The sequence below is a fragment of the Choloepus didactylus genome, chromosome 2, assembly GCF_015220235.1.
Source record: "Choloepus didactylus isolate mChoDid1 chromosome 2, mChoDid1.pri, whole genome shotgun sequence".
NCBI classification, from domain to species: Eukaryota; Metazoa; Chordata; class Mammalia; order Pilosa; family Megalonychidae; genus Choloepus; species Choloepus didactylus.
The window spans coordinates 112,382,268-112,398,230 of NC_051308.1; the positions used below are offsets into that span (position 1 = coordinate 112,382,268).

Genomic DNA, 15,963 nt, shown 5'->3' on the forward strand with positions numbered 1-15,963 from the left:
GTTCTTGATCTCTCTTCTACCTTTGACACCAAAATCCTTGCATTTACAATTGCTCAAGGGAAGTGTGGGAGATGGTGTTGGTGGGAGATATATTAAGCTGCAATAATATCATGGCTCAATGTTTTAACCTGGGTCTGGATTTGACCTCAGTTGAAGACTCAGCATTATGCCTAGAAAAGCACTGACCATATTTGGACAGGGTGCTTTAAACATGAGTAATAAGTCAGGGATTTTGTTTTGTTTTGCATGTGGTATTTAATACCATATCTTTTTGAAAACCAAAGTTTGGAGAGGGTAAGGATGAATGGGCATGTGATAGGATACCCTCAACCTTTGTGGGGACATTAGCCTGAGGCTTTTCCTTGCTCCTCAAGTTGGGGGTGACTCTAAGGCAAAGACTGTGTTTCTCCATTTCCACCGCAGGACTATCTTCCCCCCTCATCTTGGGGTCTCCCAGGGGTCAACAGTGTCCCTTCTTCAAACTGGAGGTTCCCTGAAGGTTAGGGATGAATCATCAGACAGTAGCTCCCCCAGCACCAGCTGAAATCTGTGAACACTCAGGCCTTGGACTAGGGACACTGTGATAGACTAAAATGGAAGAGCTGCATTACCAAAGGGCAGAATTGTCCCTTTTCTTCTGCCTGTGTGGCCGGCATGGCGTGTGCTTCTGGCTCAGGCCGTGGGCAAAGGGCAAGGAGGGAGGCAGGGTCTGGGTCTCCGCACTGACCACACTGTTCTCCACCCCTTTGTGTGTACCTGTCTTCATGCATGTGTGGCGTATGGTGTGAAGGGATGCAGTGTGCAAACCTTGTGTGTGTGAGGATCCAGAGGGTGATAAGCAGGAGGTGGTTTCTCTTCAAGAAGGACATGATGGAGGCAGATTTTGGCTGGGTGAACCACATGGTGCAGCCCCACCTGGAATCTGATCATTGCCATTTTGACCTGATTCAGCCTCTGCAGTGTTGAGGCTCGGGCAGGGCTGCCTTTGTAACTGGGGCACAGTGTTCCTGTGAGTATCCAGGGCCACCCATGGAAGCCCTATAAATGGAAGCCTGGGCTTCAGGGTTGGCTTCTCTCCTCGTTTTGGGAAGCAGCAGCTCAGCCACGCTCCTGCTCTCACTAGCTTGCCCACACCCAGACACCTGCAGCCATAAGGCTTCTACGTCCCAGAATAACTCGGATCTGGTCTTAGATTTGCTTTGAACAGCAAACCAAACCAGTTGAGTCCAGAAAACCTGCATTTAACACTCACCATGTCCCAGGCCCCATGCAAGCCATTGGGAGGGAGGGGCAGAAATGACAGGTCCCTGTCCAGTGGGGTCACCTCCCAGGGATGGTGTGTATATGAGCAAGGTACAGTGGGAGCACTGAGGTGGGCAGAGCGCAGCCTGTTGGGGAGGACAGGGCCTCGCAGGGAGAGCACCACAGAGGACCTGCCACTCACACCAAGTCTTGAAGGTGTTTACCTGGCAGACAAGTGGGGCACTGACCATTCCGAGCAGAGGGAAGAGCATATGGAAGTCTGATAAACTTCCAGCAGTTTGGCCAAGTTAGGGCCATCAGTCACTCCTGTTGGATGACTCTTTCATCCCTTCTCTCCCCGCAGCTCCCACACTCCCTGCCCCTCTTCTCAGCCGATGACCTCCATCTTCCTTCCTGCCACACCTCAGCTGGTGCCCCTTCTCCTCTCACAGGGATGCCCTCCAATGGCCCCTTCTGTGCACACGTATTGATTAATGCTCACTGTGTACCAGGCACTGCCCTGGTGAACAAGACTGACCAAAGCATGCCCTAATGAAGCGAAACTTCTAGTCGGAAAAAACAGCAGACAGCAAACAAAAAATACCATTTCAAGTAAGTACTATGAAGAAAAGAAATTGTGTGCATGAGTGTGTGTGTGAGTATGAGTGTGTGAGTATGCGTATAAGTGTGCTTATGACTGTGAGTGTGAGTGTGTGTGAGTGTGAGTGTAGCTTGGGAGGTTATGGGAGAACTTTCTCAAGATAACGTGTGAAGGAGTATCAAATTAATTCTTTTTTTTAATTCATTTTTATTGAGATATATTCACATACCATGCAGTCGTACAAAACAAAGCATACATTCAGTTGTTTACAGTACCCTTATATAGTTGTGCATTCATCACCAAAATTAATTTTTGACATTTTCATTACCACACACACAAAAATAATAAGAATAAAAATTAAAGTGAAAAAGAACAATTAAAGTAAAAAAAGAACACTGGGTGCCTTTCCCCCCCCCCCCCCCATTTTTCTACTCATCCATCCATAAACTAGACAAAGGGGTGTGTGGTCCATATGGCTTTCCCAATCCCATTATCACCCCTCATAAGCTACATTTTTATACAACTGTCTTCAAGATTCATGGGTTCTGGGTTGTAGTTTGATAGTTTCAGGTATTTACTGCTAGCTATTCCAATTCATTAGAACCTAAAAAGGGTTCTTTTTAGAACCCTTTTTGTGCGTAAGAGTGCCCACCAGAGTGACCTCTCGGCTCCTTTTGGAATCTCTCTGCCACTGAAGCTTATTTCATTTCCTTTCCTGTCCCCCTTTTGGTCAAGAAGATGTGCTCCATCCCATGATGCCGGGCCTAGATTCCTCCCCGGTCAAATTAATTCTTATTTCACTAGCTGCTATAGCCTACTGTGAAGCCATCACACTCCATTTGCTGGTGGAGGAAATGGGCATCAAAGTAGAGAATAGCTTCATATGTTTACATATTTGCATAGACTACGCAAAGTTGTGTGTTGTGCGTTTATGGCATGTAACTGTATTTTTTCTCAGAAGTAATAATGATGTGAGGGGTTTTATCACCCCCATGTGACATAGAAACACAAAAACACTTTGATAATAGAATATTTTTTTTTCTTCAGAAGCCAAATTAACTTGCAGAATAACAGAGCCATTGGTTTAGTTTAGTGTTTCCTCACAGTAGGTTTTAGTGCAAGCTGGTATTTTGTGTTTGTAGAAATGGCTCGACGCCTGCAGTGTTGAATTAGGAATTTTATTTGTTGTTTTTTTATATTAGATCAGATGCAAGATTGTTAAATGCATAGTCATTGTGGATCACTGCAAGAGAGTTAGATGTTACTAGCACTTGAAACTATAATATTGAAAGCTTAACGCTAAGTTAATTTGGATTTGTAAGTTTATTAAACCACCAAAGTTTTCTTTTATTCAAAGTACTTATAGGCACAATGAGTGAAATGTCATGCATATGTGTGAAGAAACATTCTTTTGGTCCCTTTTGGGAATGAGAGGCTTGATCTTTATTAATAACAAGTTACTGTTCTGCCTTATTGCTTAACTTAATATAGTGAAATAAAAGACAAAGCTTGAGGTGTGGAAAAAAAAAAAAAAAGAATTGTCGTGTGAGCTGGGATCAAACAGGCCTCATTTTTAAGTACTCCAGTCCTCAGTCTCCCCGTCCCCCAGCCTCACTCTTCCCCTCTAGTGAATCATTTCATAGAATTGCTAATCCTAAGAAAAAGCAAACAACAAAACTTTCCTTGACTCTTGCTTTCCCTCCATCTATGACCCCATTTCTCTTATTTTCGTGATCACCTTAAAGAACATTCCACACGTCCTTGTCTTCACTTCAGCACCTCCCCTTGGCTCTTCAACCCACTCTGTTGTTTGCTCTTGTCAAGGTCACCAGTGACTTCTGTGTTTTTTGACCTATGAGTATTATTTGACTCAATTCTCCTCTCCTTGGAAACCTCTCCTCTCTCGTCTTTCTAGGCCCCACTCACTTTTCTCTTCTTTCACTGGATCCTCCTTATTAGCTGCTGTGCAGGCTCCTCCTCCACTATCCAGTGTTGAAGTCTTGCAGTGTCCCAATCAGTGGGACCCTCTTCTCTTCTCCCTGGGGAATTTCAGCCACTCTCATGTCTTTAAATCCTTCTATATGATGACTGCTCTCAAATTAACTTTCTCACTCAAAGATGTCTGAGCTCCAGGCTTATATAGACAAATAGCTTCTAGTCTTCTCTCTGTAAATGCTCCACCATCTATCCAGAAGCCTAGGCTAGAAACCTGGGAATGTTTCTGCATTCCTTCCCCTCCTTCACCTTACATATTTAATCCACCTTTTAATCTTGTTAATTATTCTTCCCAAATGCATTGCAGACTCACTGGCTTCTCTTTGATTCCACTGCTGCCGCCTGTCATCTTTTGCAATAACTATACTAACCCTTGGCCTTCCTCTCTACATGTTCATGCTTGTTCTATTATCTATCATTTCTACACTTTGTGGATGGAGTGAGCCTTTTAAAGCCTTGACTCATGCCTCTTCTCTGCTTAAACCCCTTCAGGGTTTCCTATTGCACTTGGAATATGACCCAAAGATCAGGTACACGCTGTTTGAGGTCTGCTGGGATATATGGTCAGGTAGACGCATGTTTATTCATATAAATGAGCATACGCTTATGCACAGACATAGTCACCCTAGCCATGATGTCCCACCCCAAGATACTCTTATTGTTAGGGGTCCAGGATGTATGAGTGTCTGCATCATGTTTGGCTTTAAATAGATGCTCAGTGAGTGATCAGTGAATGAGTAAATGAAACTTTGGTGCCCTTGTAGACTGTAAGCACCAGCAAGATAGGGATTTTTTTAAAATCTGTTTTTTCATGGCACTTAGAAAAGGGGATGGCATGTAGTAGATGCTCAATAAAATTTGTTGAGTGAAAGAATGACTGAATGAGGATATAATGAATAACCTGTAGACAGGATATATCATTCTGACTCTTTAGAAATTAAAGGTAATGTGCTCAGTGACACTCCTGCCAGCCAATTTAGGCCCAAGAAAAGATCCCCCCCATGATGCCTTTTCACCCCTAGCATCCTTCTATAACCATCATCAATTAATCCATCATCTCTGTCACTCTGACCCTGATCACACACCACCATCACCTGTGACCCAACTACAACCCCAAACTATGCTCCCTTCTGAAATGGTGCTTACAGAGTGAGCTGACAGATTCTCACCTTCTACCCAACTGAGACAGGACCTGAAGGATGTAGATCCAAATAATACACCCACTTGGCATTAGGAGTTATGCACAGGTGTATTATCATCTGGACAGGTGATCTGAGAGAATGCACTTGGCTCCCCACCCCAATCTTTGAATGAACTCCTCAGCAGCAGGATCAGTTTAAGGGATTAATATTGTATTTTTAGATCTGGAATATAGGCTTTGGAATCAAGTGACCTAACTTCAAGTCCTGGCATTGGTACTTACTCATTGGATTGTTCTGTGAAATCATTTAACTGTCTTGGTCCTCAGTTTGTCAATCACTCATTCACTTACACGTTCCCATTTACTGGGATCTGATAATGTGTCAGGGACTGTGGCAAACTCTGTCCCTCAGAAGTATAGAAGTGGGTGAGAAGCAGCCTTTGCACTTGAGGAATCACCAAAGACTGGTCTGGCTGGACCCTGCTACCCCCCTCCTCTCCTCATCTCCCCTCAGCCTGAGATCTTCCCCTCCTCTCAGTGGCATTCAGCATTGTTGAGCATGCTCTCCTTCAATTTCTCTTGGCTTCTCTAATGCCTTATTTTAATGAATTTTCACTTAAATCATTGCTGCTTTGCAATCTTATCTGCCAAGGCTTCTTTCTGTATCCAACTTCTAACTATTGGATTTTCTCAGGGCATGGTCTTAAATCCTCTTCTTTTCTCAATCTGTACTCTGTGGCTGGGATCTATCCACCCCCAAAGACTCCATGATGATGGCTCCCAAATTCATATCTCCATTACTCACTTCTTCCTGAGCTCCTGACTCAGAGAGATACGACTGCTTCCTTGGCATCTCTGCTTGGATGTTCTACAAGTATTTCAAAATTAATAGGTTTGGAACTTAGCCCTTGATCCTCCCTTTCTCCCAACTGCTCCCAAACTTGTTCCTGCACCAGTCTCCCCCAACTCTGCAAATGGTGGTGGCAGCTACCAGTGCTCATTCCAGAAACCTGGAATAGATAGCAATGGCCTCATCAATGGTCTTTTCCTTCCATGCTTGCTTTCTCTAATCCATTCTCCACACTTTAACTAGAGTAGCATTTAAAAATGCAAATCTGATCATGACACTTCTGATTAAAAATCTTCAGTGCTTTACATTACTTTTGGGATAAGGTTGCAATCCTTAATGTGGTCTAGAAGTTCTTGCAGAATCTGACTCCTTCCTATATGGCCTCCCTTTCCCACCCTGGATCACACTGCCTCTCACCCCCATCCTCCCACACGGAGGGACAAAGAGCATCTCATTCCCATCTCAGAACCTTCAAACATGTTTCTCTGTCTATACTGTTTTTCCCTTCTTCTCTTGACCTGGGTAACTCCAACTATCTTTCCCATTTCAGATTAAATTTTATTTTTCTAGTAGAAGACATTTCCTGACTGCTAGCCTAAATTAGGTTCCCTGATTCATGTTTTATGCACCCTAAAACTTTCCTTCATAGAAGGTAACAAAATTTAGAATTATACGCATATTTCGTGTGCATTTATTTTACCGATTGTCTTCTCTACTCAATTGTAATGCTTTCTGAGTTCAGGGATTTTGTTTGCTAGTTCACCACTGTATACCCAATAACCACTAAAGTGCTTGCAATGGGAAAGGCAATCAAACATACCTGTTGAACAATAATTTTATGAAATAAGTTCATTTTTATATCAGACTGAGCTTTACTGAATGGGAAGAGTTATTGAATTTAGCATCAACATTGGAAAGCAAAGTGGAAAGCATCTATTTTAAGTGTATATAGCGGTTAAAAGTAAAGGTACTGGAGTCAGACTATCTGGGTTTAAACTCAGTTTCCTCAGTTATTATATGTGAGATGTTGAAGAAGTACTTAACTTCTTTTATACTTACTTACTTGTCTATAAAATAAAGATAATATGGTTGTTATAAGGATTCCAATAGTTACAATGGTTAATATACAGTAAGTTCTTAGAAAATATCCGGAACACCATATTTGCCATTATGATGATGATGATGATGATGATGATGATGATGAACATCTACTCTCTATCCAGTGCAGGAATGACTACAACATCCTTGACAGGTAGTCTTGCAGTTCTGGTGCGAGGGAACACTCTGCCTGAAATCTTGAGATATTTTAAACAAAATTCTTTGTTATTTATTACAAGACTAATTCCCTTCATTGGCTTGTATAAATAAGAACTAACTCTGTGCTAAGTAATAATTATAATAATCCCTTATATTTTACAGGTAACAAAGTACATTTGGTCCCAAGGATACTCATCCAGGGGAGGTAGGGGTGGGTGGTCATCATTTCAACTTTACAGATGCAGACACTGAGGCTGGGGGATTGCCCAGTGTCCTCCGGCTATTGAGTGACCCCAGACCCCATTACCAAGAATCTCCAGAAGGACCTGCTTAAAACCTACTGCAGGTGCTTAAAACCGTCCATCCATTAGGGCCAAGGAGAAAACATTAGAACTTCTTACTATATTTATTTTTTATCTCATCCAACATTTTGGATTTGTTTTCTAATATGTATGCTGGTACAATAGTGCATATCTCTTTTTTATAGACAAATAAGTATCTACACATGCACATATATTAGGTGATAAACTCAAATGGAATCTTAAGCTGTTTATTGAAGTATAATACACTTTCAGAAAAAAGTGTATGTCCGAAATGCTTAGCTTGATGAATCTTTGCAAACTCCACACAGCCAGGTAACCAGTACCTAGATTAAGAAACAGAATATCGCCAGCAGTTAACTGCTTCCAGTTACCACCATCCACCCCCCAACTAAGCGGAACCACTACCCTGACTTCTCCAAAATAGACTCGCTTTTCCAGGTTTTTGTACTTGCATAAATGGAATCATACAGTATGTTTATTGTTGAAATACGAAATTGTCAATATTTGACCGTTGCTTTACCTCCACAAATGCAATTTTGTATGATTCAAACTAATAAGTTTATATGTGTCTGTTTTTCCCCTACTTCATGTTTGTGAGATTCATCCACATTGTTTTGTATAGTTGTAGATCATTGATGCACATTTCTGTATGGTGATCTATGTGAATATATCATAATTTGTTTAGGCATTGATGGGCATTGGGGGTAGCTTCCGGTATTTGGCTATTACGAATAATAGAGCAACGAACATTCTAATATTTGACTTTTGGTGACCACATGAAGGGCTGATGCCTAGGAGAGGAGTTGTTGGTCACTGGGTTTGAATATGTTTGGCTTCAGTAATTATTGCTACGGAGTTTTTCAATGTGGTTGCTCCACACTCCCACACCTGTGAATTCTATGTCTTTTTCATTTCAGCCATACCAGTGGGTGTGTTGTGGTGTTCTGTTGAGGTTTTAATTTGTATTTCCTTGATGAATAATGTGGTTTTCATATATTTATTGGCGATGCTCAAATATTTTTTATTATCATGGTATGCAACACAAAAAGTTACGAAACCAGTACACTTCTTCATGGCTTCCTCTTGGGAAGAGTAGGATATTTTCAATAATAGCTTAGACTGCTTTTTCTCAGTTCACTGTAGCAGGAGGGAGTTCCAGGGCTCTGGTGCTGTGACTGTGGGGGGCAAACTGAGAGGGGAGGCAAGGACTTCTACTTTGCATCTTTGCCTGTGTCTGGTCTGAGCTTGAGGGGAAACCTGTTCTGCACTCAGTGCTAGGTTTTCTCCTGCTCTGCTCTGGGTGTTCCTGGACTAGGGGCTCTGGAATAGAGGTGTCTTCAGTGTCTGGCTGACAAAGGCTGTTTCATTGCATTTAGAGAGAAACAAGGCTTGAGGCAACCTCTAAGCAATTCAAAGGGAAGAGTAGGTTGGACTTAAAAGATTTTTTTTTTCCTATTTTTAAAAACATTGATCAAACTTCCCATAACCTTCGTGACTGGTCAATTGGTCTCTGCTTGCATACTTTCAGTGATGGTGAACTCACTACTGCCTGAACAGACCATTTTATTGCTGCACAGTTTTATTCCTGATAGGAGCGGGAATCTGCTTTTCTGTGCCCTTAACTCATTGGTCCATGCTCTTCCCCTCTGTGGCTACAAAGAATAAATCCATGGCCTCTCTTTCAACATTTGAAAGATCTGAAGGCAACCTTCACTAGCCATCTAAGTTTTCTCATCTCCAGGTGAAGTGCCCTTCATCTTTCAGCCACTGCTCACATGACAAGGTGTCCAGAGGCCTCACCCTTCTGCTCACTACCATTTGGATGGGCTCTAAGGGTTTATCAGTGTCCACCTTCAAGTGCAGTGTGCAGACGGAGGCCCCGGAGGTGACCCAAGTGGCATAGCTCCCTTTGCAGTGGCTGTTCTCTCTGCCCTGACACTCTCCCCTGGATCCCCCGTGGTTGGCTCCTTCATATAATTCACATCCCCACACAGATGCCACCTTTTCAGACAGGCCTTTTCAGACCATTCTTGCTAAGACGTGTGCCTGCTTCCCAGTCACTATCTCATCATCCTGTTTTATTTTCTGCACAGGTTTTATTGTCTGAGAGTTTCTTATTTATGTATTTTCTTAGTTGCTTTTTGTCTGTCTTCCCTGCTTCATATAAGGAGGGAGGGACTTGATGAATCTAGTCCTCTGCCATGTCTCCAGTGCTTGGAACCATGCTGGGCACATGGGAGTCTCTCAGTAAATATCTTTTGAGGGAAGGAATAGAAGTGGTGGACTCTAGATTTGCATCTAGGCAGTCTGATTTCGGAGGCTGTGTCCTGAACCACTGTGCGTATCGCCCCCACCGCTGGGTTATTGTTATTTAACTCTGTCCTCTATAGCCATCTTTCCTGACTCTATTCGACCTTTCATCTCTGTACTCTTGCTGCTACCAGCTGCCTGCAACTCAGGCCAGCAGAAACCCAGGTACCTCTATAGCCAGTAGATGGTGCTCTTGGGAAGAGAAAAGGGGTCCCCAGTGGCTTTTAAAACTAGGATGGCTGGTTTGGGGACTGGCTAGGCAGTGGGAGAGAGGGAGGAGCTTGAGGTAAGATTGCTCTTGTTGGCCCACCCATCTTTTTCCAGCATCTCCAGGTGTGAAGCAAGTGTCTATGGGAAGAAGGAAGAGCAGGGGTGGACGAGTCCAGACCTGCTGCCCATTAGCTGAGGTCAGGCCTCCTCCTGAGGCTAGTGATGGCATAGGTGCTGGGCAAGGGGCATTGTGATCTCCGCCCACCACTAACCATCTCTCCAGGGCAGGACTTGCTGGTTTGTGCTTATGCAGAGCGAGCCTGGGTACCTTCCTGTTGATCTAGTATCCTCCACCACACACTACACACACACACACACACACACCCGTGACTGTGCACATTCACACACACAATGGGGCTATGGAAATGGGCAGGGACTTCTGGACTTGAAGTTTTTCAGAAAGATTTTCCCTGTTCCAACCTTAGGCTGTACATTTCTCCAGCATGGAGGGTCTTGTCTGCTTTCCCTCTTTGCCACCATAGCACCAAGCACAATGCCTTGTACTTGAATGTGCTCAATTAGGTTGACCAACTTGTTCTGGTTTGCCTGGGACTGTTCTATTTTAAAACTGAAAAGACACCTCAGTCAATGGGCAAACCAGGATGATCGATCACCCTGTCAATCAAAGAGGCCTCCCAGGTGACCCCAGAGGCCAGTAGAGCTCCTTGGTCCCTGCCTCAGAGGGCATGTTGGTTGGCCAACTGTGAGAGTATTTTGGACTCCCTGTGGTTGGTCCCAGGCCCTGACTTCTGGGGTTCTCATTCTTGACAGGAGACACAGGTCATCCATACAACACAAGGCAACTGTGAGGAGCTGCAGACATCCTCACACCAATGCAGGTATATGCAGGTATATAGAGCCCAAGCTGAAGTGGTGCATGGGTCTCCCTGTATCCTTAGGTATAGGTTTGACATCATGGAAGGCTTTCCGGAGGAGGTGAGGTTGAGACCCACGAATTGATGCAGACAAGCCATGGGAGAATTCTGGGAGTGGAGACAGGCAGGTGCAGGCAGAAAGGATACTGCAATGAACTGTCAGGTGTGCGTGCACATGGGGCAGGTGGATCACTTGGGCCTAGGAGAGAAAAGGGGTCTAGATGGTAAAGAAACAAGTAATAAGGGGATGCAAGTTGTGCTAAAGCCCTGCTGGGAAGACTGGGTTTGGAAGGTAGTGAGAAATTTCTGTTAAGGTGCTGCTCAGGACTAAAGTATTTGTGGGACTAAAAGATATTTTAATAAAGCACTCTAATTTGGGGGCACCACTTCACTTTCTTGTCCTCCTCCTTTCCTTTAGCCTCGAATCATGTTACAACCTCTGCTGGTCCCCAGGGTTTGGGTCCCCCAAAGGGCTTGCTGGGAGAGTTCTAGAGGCCAGTGGATCTTCCTCTGTCCCCTAAACTCAAGGTCAGGTCTTCTGAATGAGCCCTTCAATGTTAGGCTCCCCAACCCATGGACCCCAATTCTGCCAATGAAGGGGGACAAGCCTCAGAGTTAGAGCTCACATCTGGTTATCACCCCCAACCTTGCATACCTCCAATTAATGGGAGCACAGCATGTCAAAAGACAACTTCTACCATCAAACAGTCCTGATTATAAGCAATTTCTTAAACTGAACCAAAATCTGTAACTTCTGTTCCTTGGTTTCAACTCTGCCCTTTGCGCCTTGCAGAAATCTAATCCTTCATAAAAGCACTTAAACTATTTGAGGACAGGTATCCTGCTTCCTTCCCTAGACTAAATATATTTCAAAAGGTTATAATATGAAAGTGTTTCAGGCCACTGCTTTACCCACATCCCTCTTGCCCCATCACCATCCCTAGGGCCTTGCCCAGTGCTTTGCAAATAGTGTATTCTCCATAAGTATCTACTGAATGAATGAATGAATCCACACCACCTTTGAACTTCTTCAGTTTGCACCCCTTTCTCTTGGCATATGGAGCCTGGAGCCCTCCTGTTGCCATGTATTGAGTTAGTGAGAACCCCTAACAACTGGGACTCAGATAGGCCTTTCCAGACTATCTTTCCTAAAGAGCTCCCTTGCTTCTCTCTTGGTAATGCCCTCTTTCAATTTCTGGAAGGCTTCAGCACAGGTACAAACAGCTGGGGGAGCCTGGCTGTGGTGTTCATGGTTCTCCAGGCTTTGGCCTGTTGCCCAGGTCTGTATTGTTAGGGCTAAGGGCTCCAGCAAGAGCCCAGGCAGGGCATGGGCCAGAGCTCTGTGAGTACAAGGAAGGGGTGAAAGTTCCCATGACAGGGTTGATAGAGGCCTGCTGCCTCTTATCTGTCCTGCTGGTGGCAATCTGCAGGCTCATCTCCTTCCCACCTGCTGCACGTGTTAGATCTGCTGAGGCCTCCCCTGTAATCAGTGGGTTGTTCCTCTCTCTGATATGGCTGGACGCTTCTTGATTGCTAGTCCTGTGGTTCCTCTCAGCATCTGGGTGTCTGATCTTGGACTCCAATCTGTGCACGCCTTCAGTGCTGGAGAGCAAAGACGTTTCCTGGATTTGAGCCAGGCTGGAGTTGTCTGTGAGTGTCCGTCAGCTCAATCAGAAGCTTAAACTTGCGGAGGAGCTGGTTTAAAAAAGGTCAAAAAAAAAAAAAAAAAAAAGAGAAAACCTATTCCAAACAGGTAGGGGAGAAAGAGGACTGTGATTCAGGCATCTGGAGAAGTTCATGGACTTGAGACATCCAGGAGGTTTTTGGAAAGGCTTCCTTGGCATGTGTGGCTTGCAGAAAAGACAGGTCTCTAGCTCCCTGCACCTGGCACAGTGCCTGACTCTTGGCAGGTGATCAATGAGCATTTAGGTGAATGAATGAATGAGAAGAAGAAATTTTCCAGAAACCCTTCTGGGTGCTGTGGGCACTTCCTTATGCAAGAAAGAGCTCTGTTCTGGAGTAAGAGGGACTAGGGTGAGAATCCTGACTTTACCATTCACTAGTTTTGTGAGACCAGACAAGTTCCTTGATATTTTTGAAAATTTCTTGTTAATCTGATAAAGGGAAACATATGACCCCACTGAGGTTGCTGTCACGATTAAACTGGAGAAGGTGCATAGAGTTCAGGGCCTGGCATGCAATCTGCTGACTCAGTGGATGTATGGCGGCTTCATGTGCTTTCTCTTGAACTCTTCCCCCAATCATTCCCCAGTTCTCTCTCACTTAAGAAAATCTTTATGATTGAGAGATGGGGGTGATTCCAGTGCCTAAAAGCTCTCAGTTCAGCCCAATAGTTGGGGCATCAGGCTCCGTCCAGGCTGCCCTGGAATAAGGACTCCCCTACCTGAGGCTGAGCTTTGGCATAACTGTCTTTGGGTCCTGGTCAGACTTCCGGGCTCTGCTGAGAAAGACTGCCTTTGGTTCCTTCATGTAAGTCTTGTGCCTCCTCAGCCCTTTCACACAATTCCAGAACCCACAGCCTTGTGTTTCCTCCACAGCTGGAGGAGAAATAGGGCATAGGAAGTTTACTCAGGCTGGCTGGTTTTCCTGAAATCCAGCCAGATGGTAGGGCAGACAATTTTGGACCTTAAGTCTGTGTTCATCTGAGAGGCATGCTTATTTCTTTCCTCTGACAGAAGTGCTATGTTTTGGAGGCAATAGGGATTGATTTGGGAACCCTTCTTTCATACAACTCCCCTCCTCCCCATTTCAACTCTTTCCCCTGGAAGGCAAGGATCAGAGAGGAAAGATGCTATAGCAGGAAGAACCCTGGATCAAAAGTATTCAGTGTGGGCAAGTCTTATCACCTTGCTGGATTTTCTCATGCATAAAATGTGTGCATAGGTGAGCATATGTTGTGTTGTGTGTGGGCTGGGGTGGTCCAGGTGACCCTTAAGGAGCCCTCTTTCAGCACTGCTGTTTTATGTGCCCATGAAGCCTGTTTTTTATTCCTACTGCAGATTAATCAAAATAAAGGAGACTATAATTATCATAAGGACAGCAAGTTGTTGCGGGGGTGGGGTGGGGTGTGAAGAGGAAAGAGCACACATCAAGTCCGATATTAGTTTTAGGATCAGATTTATTATATAATTTACCTTCACCAGGGAGAAGGTAGCAAGGAAGCTGGAGAGCAGACCAGCCTGAACCACACAGACACAAATCACATCTCTAAAGGTGTACATGGTGAAAATTAAGGGCCCAAAGAGCACACAATCTATGCTATGGAGCACACAATCATCAAGGACCCCATCTAGTCTTTCCTTTTTGGCTGCATGGATTCAATCATTTACATAGTTTTGTTCTATGTTTTAAAAGCGTATAGTCCAATGTCCAATTACTTGCTGTTCTTTTTAGGATGCAGAGATGAAATTACCTAATCTTTTTATTTTCACAATGTAACCAACTTTTCCCAACATCCACAGTGGTGGTGGTGATAATGGTGGTGGTAAGTGCAAAGTCCATTGAAATTCAGTTGGTTTTGAGGCTCAGATGAGAACTTGACCCTCTGAAAGATGAACTAAGGCATCTTTGACTGTTATACACCCATTGCTGGGTGAATTTTTGCCCCAAGAGAGCTGTGCTAGGCTCTTATTGTCTCCCCTGGTAAGCTCACTATTCCTACATTTGAGACCTTCTACCAGACTGCTGAGAGCTATACTTATTCACAGAGGTTGATAGACATACGGAAAGAACTGTCTTCACAGACACAGACAAAGTCCTGGAATACTGAAGAAATCAAGAGGCAAGAAGTTACACTGCACAAAGAAGTGCCCACAGGAGAACGTCACCATAGCATGGGCTGGGGTTGGGTTTTCGACTGTTGGCCATCTTCTTGATCCCAGATGGCACTAAGAGCAGCTACTTTCCCTTACCAGGGGGTGAGCACCTCTCTGGGACTTTCTGCGGACAAACTTCCACACATTTTGCTTGGGATATCTCCTGGCATGGCTCCACACACGGAGCTGGGCATTGGTCTTGGCGTGGAGGTAGGCACGGATCTTGGCGTTGCTGTGGGCAGTCTTCTTGGATTAACTCCTGACACTGAGGAAGACTCACCTCCTGCACTTGGACTGGGCACTTCTCCTGGCTGGGGTCCTGGCATGTGGGGAGGCAAACCACCTCAGCCTTTGCCTGGCATGGCTCTTGGGTCTTTTGAAGACATGGAGGGGGCACACATGGCTGCGTGCACTGCTGCTCATTAAAGGACATCCTCAGGTGATTTGCAGAACCTGAAACAAATATAAACTTTTAAATTATCTGCACTAAAAGTACCAGGGAATGGACTATGGAATAAAGGGTGAGAATGGAGAATGCAGAGCGAATGGTTATTTAGCCCTAAGAACTTGTTTTGATTGCTTTTTATCCCTTGCTTTTCTTCTACCTTTGTCTCATTTCCCTATGTTACTCTCTCTTCGATGGGAATTATTCTCCTAGATTTTGATGGCTATCTCTTCCTTCTAATTCTCTTGAAAATCAGGTGCAAGAGACTAGATAGATAGAATATCCAGGGTGGTTTGAAAGGCCAAAGAAATGTCAAACCACTACAAAAATCAGTAGAAAGTAGAGGCCAGGGAGGGAGAGAACAGAAACACCCTGGATTTAGGGCAGCCAAGGAGAGAGAGGGCACGGATGTCCTCACTTACCTGATTACAGTGAGACTCAGCAAAGAATGTGGATTGTGGAGCCCAGTAAGATGGGGACTTTTATACAGTGCTTGGTCTAGCCTGCTGCAGGGCTGACTGGCCACGTGGGCTGAGGTCCTAATTGTGGAGTCATCATAACGAGCTTCTTCTGAAATTGCTGATAGCTTGAGTCACTGCTTGGGATGCCTGTTAATCAGTCTCCATTTTGGCCTCTGGGTCTTCACCTAACTCAGCAGGGAGGGGCTCCTCTCAGATCTCTCTCATCAGAGGCAGCAGGAAAAGAAAGTTCATAAAACGTTACCTTAGTCTGTTAAACGGGGGTTGGGGTTCCTTGTCTGCCCAAACTGGTTCAGGTTGTGGAGAGAGATAAGATCCCCCTTGCTCATCTTCTCTTTG

At 44.5% G+C, this 15,963-nt stretch overlaps 2 protein-coding genes across 4 annotated transcripts in view; one reads left to right on the forward strand and one right to left on the reverse strand.

The window, feature by feature from the left end:
• The window catches only part of LOC119526654 (small proline-rich protein 2E-like), a 215,214-nt gene that overhangs the window by 24,921 nt on the left and 174,330 nt on the right, over positions 1-15,963 (forward strand). Inside the window, exon 2 of one of the 3 annotated variants that reach the window (XR_005215233.1) lies at positions 1,607-1,823. The exons of the other annotated variants lie outside the window; for them this stretch is intronic. The gene's annotated coding sequence lies outside the window, so the exon portion shown is untranslated. Of the gene's footprint in view, positions 1-1,606; positions 1,824-15,963 lie in introns of those variants that run through there. 3 annotated transcript variants of the gene reach the window in all.
• Positions 14,783-15,133, reverse strand: PRR9 (proline rich 9). Its single transcript, XM_037825952.1, has one exon. The coding sequence runs from the start codon at positions 15,131-15,133 to the stop codon at positions 14,783-14,785; it is 351 nt and encodes a 116-aa protein (XP_037681880.1).

Coding starts and splice junctions, on each gene's coding strand:
- PRR9 (XM_037825952.1), bottom strand. CDS start 15,133: ATGTCCTTTAATGAGCAGCAGTGCACGCAGCCATGTGTGCCCCCTCCA.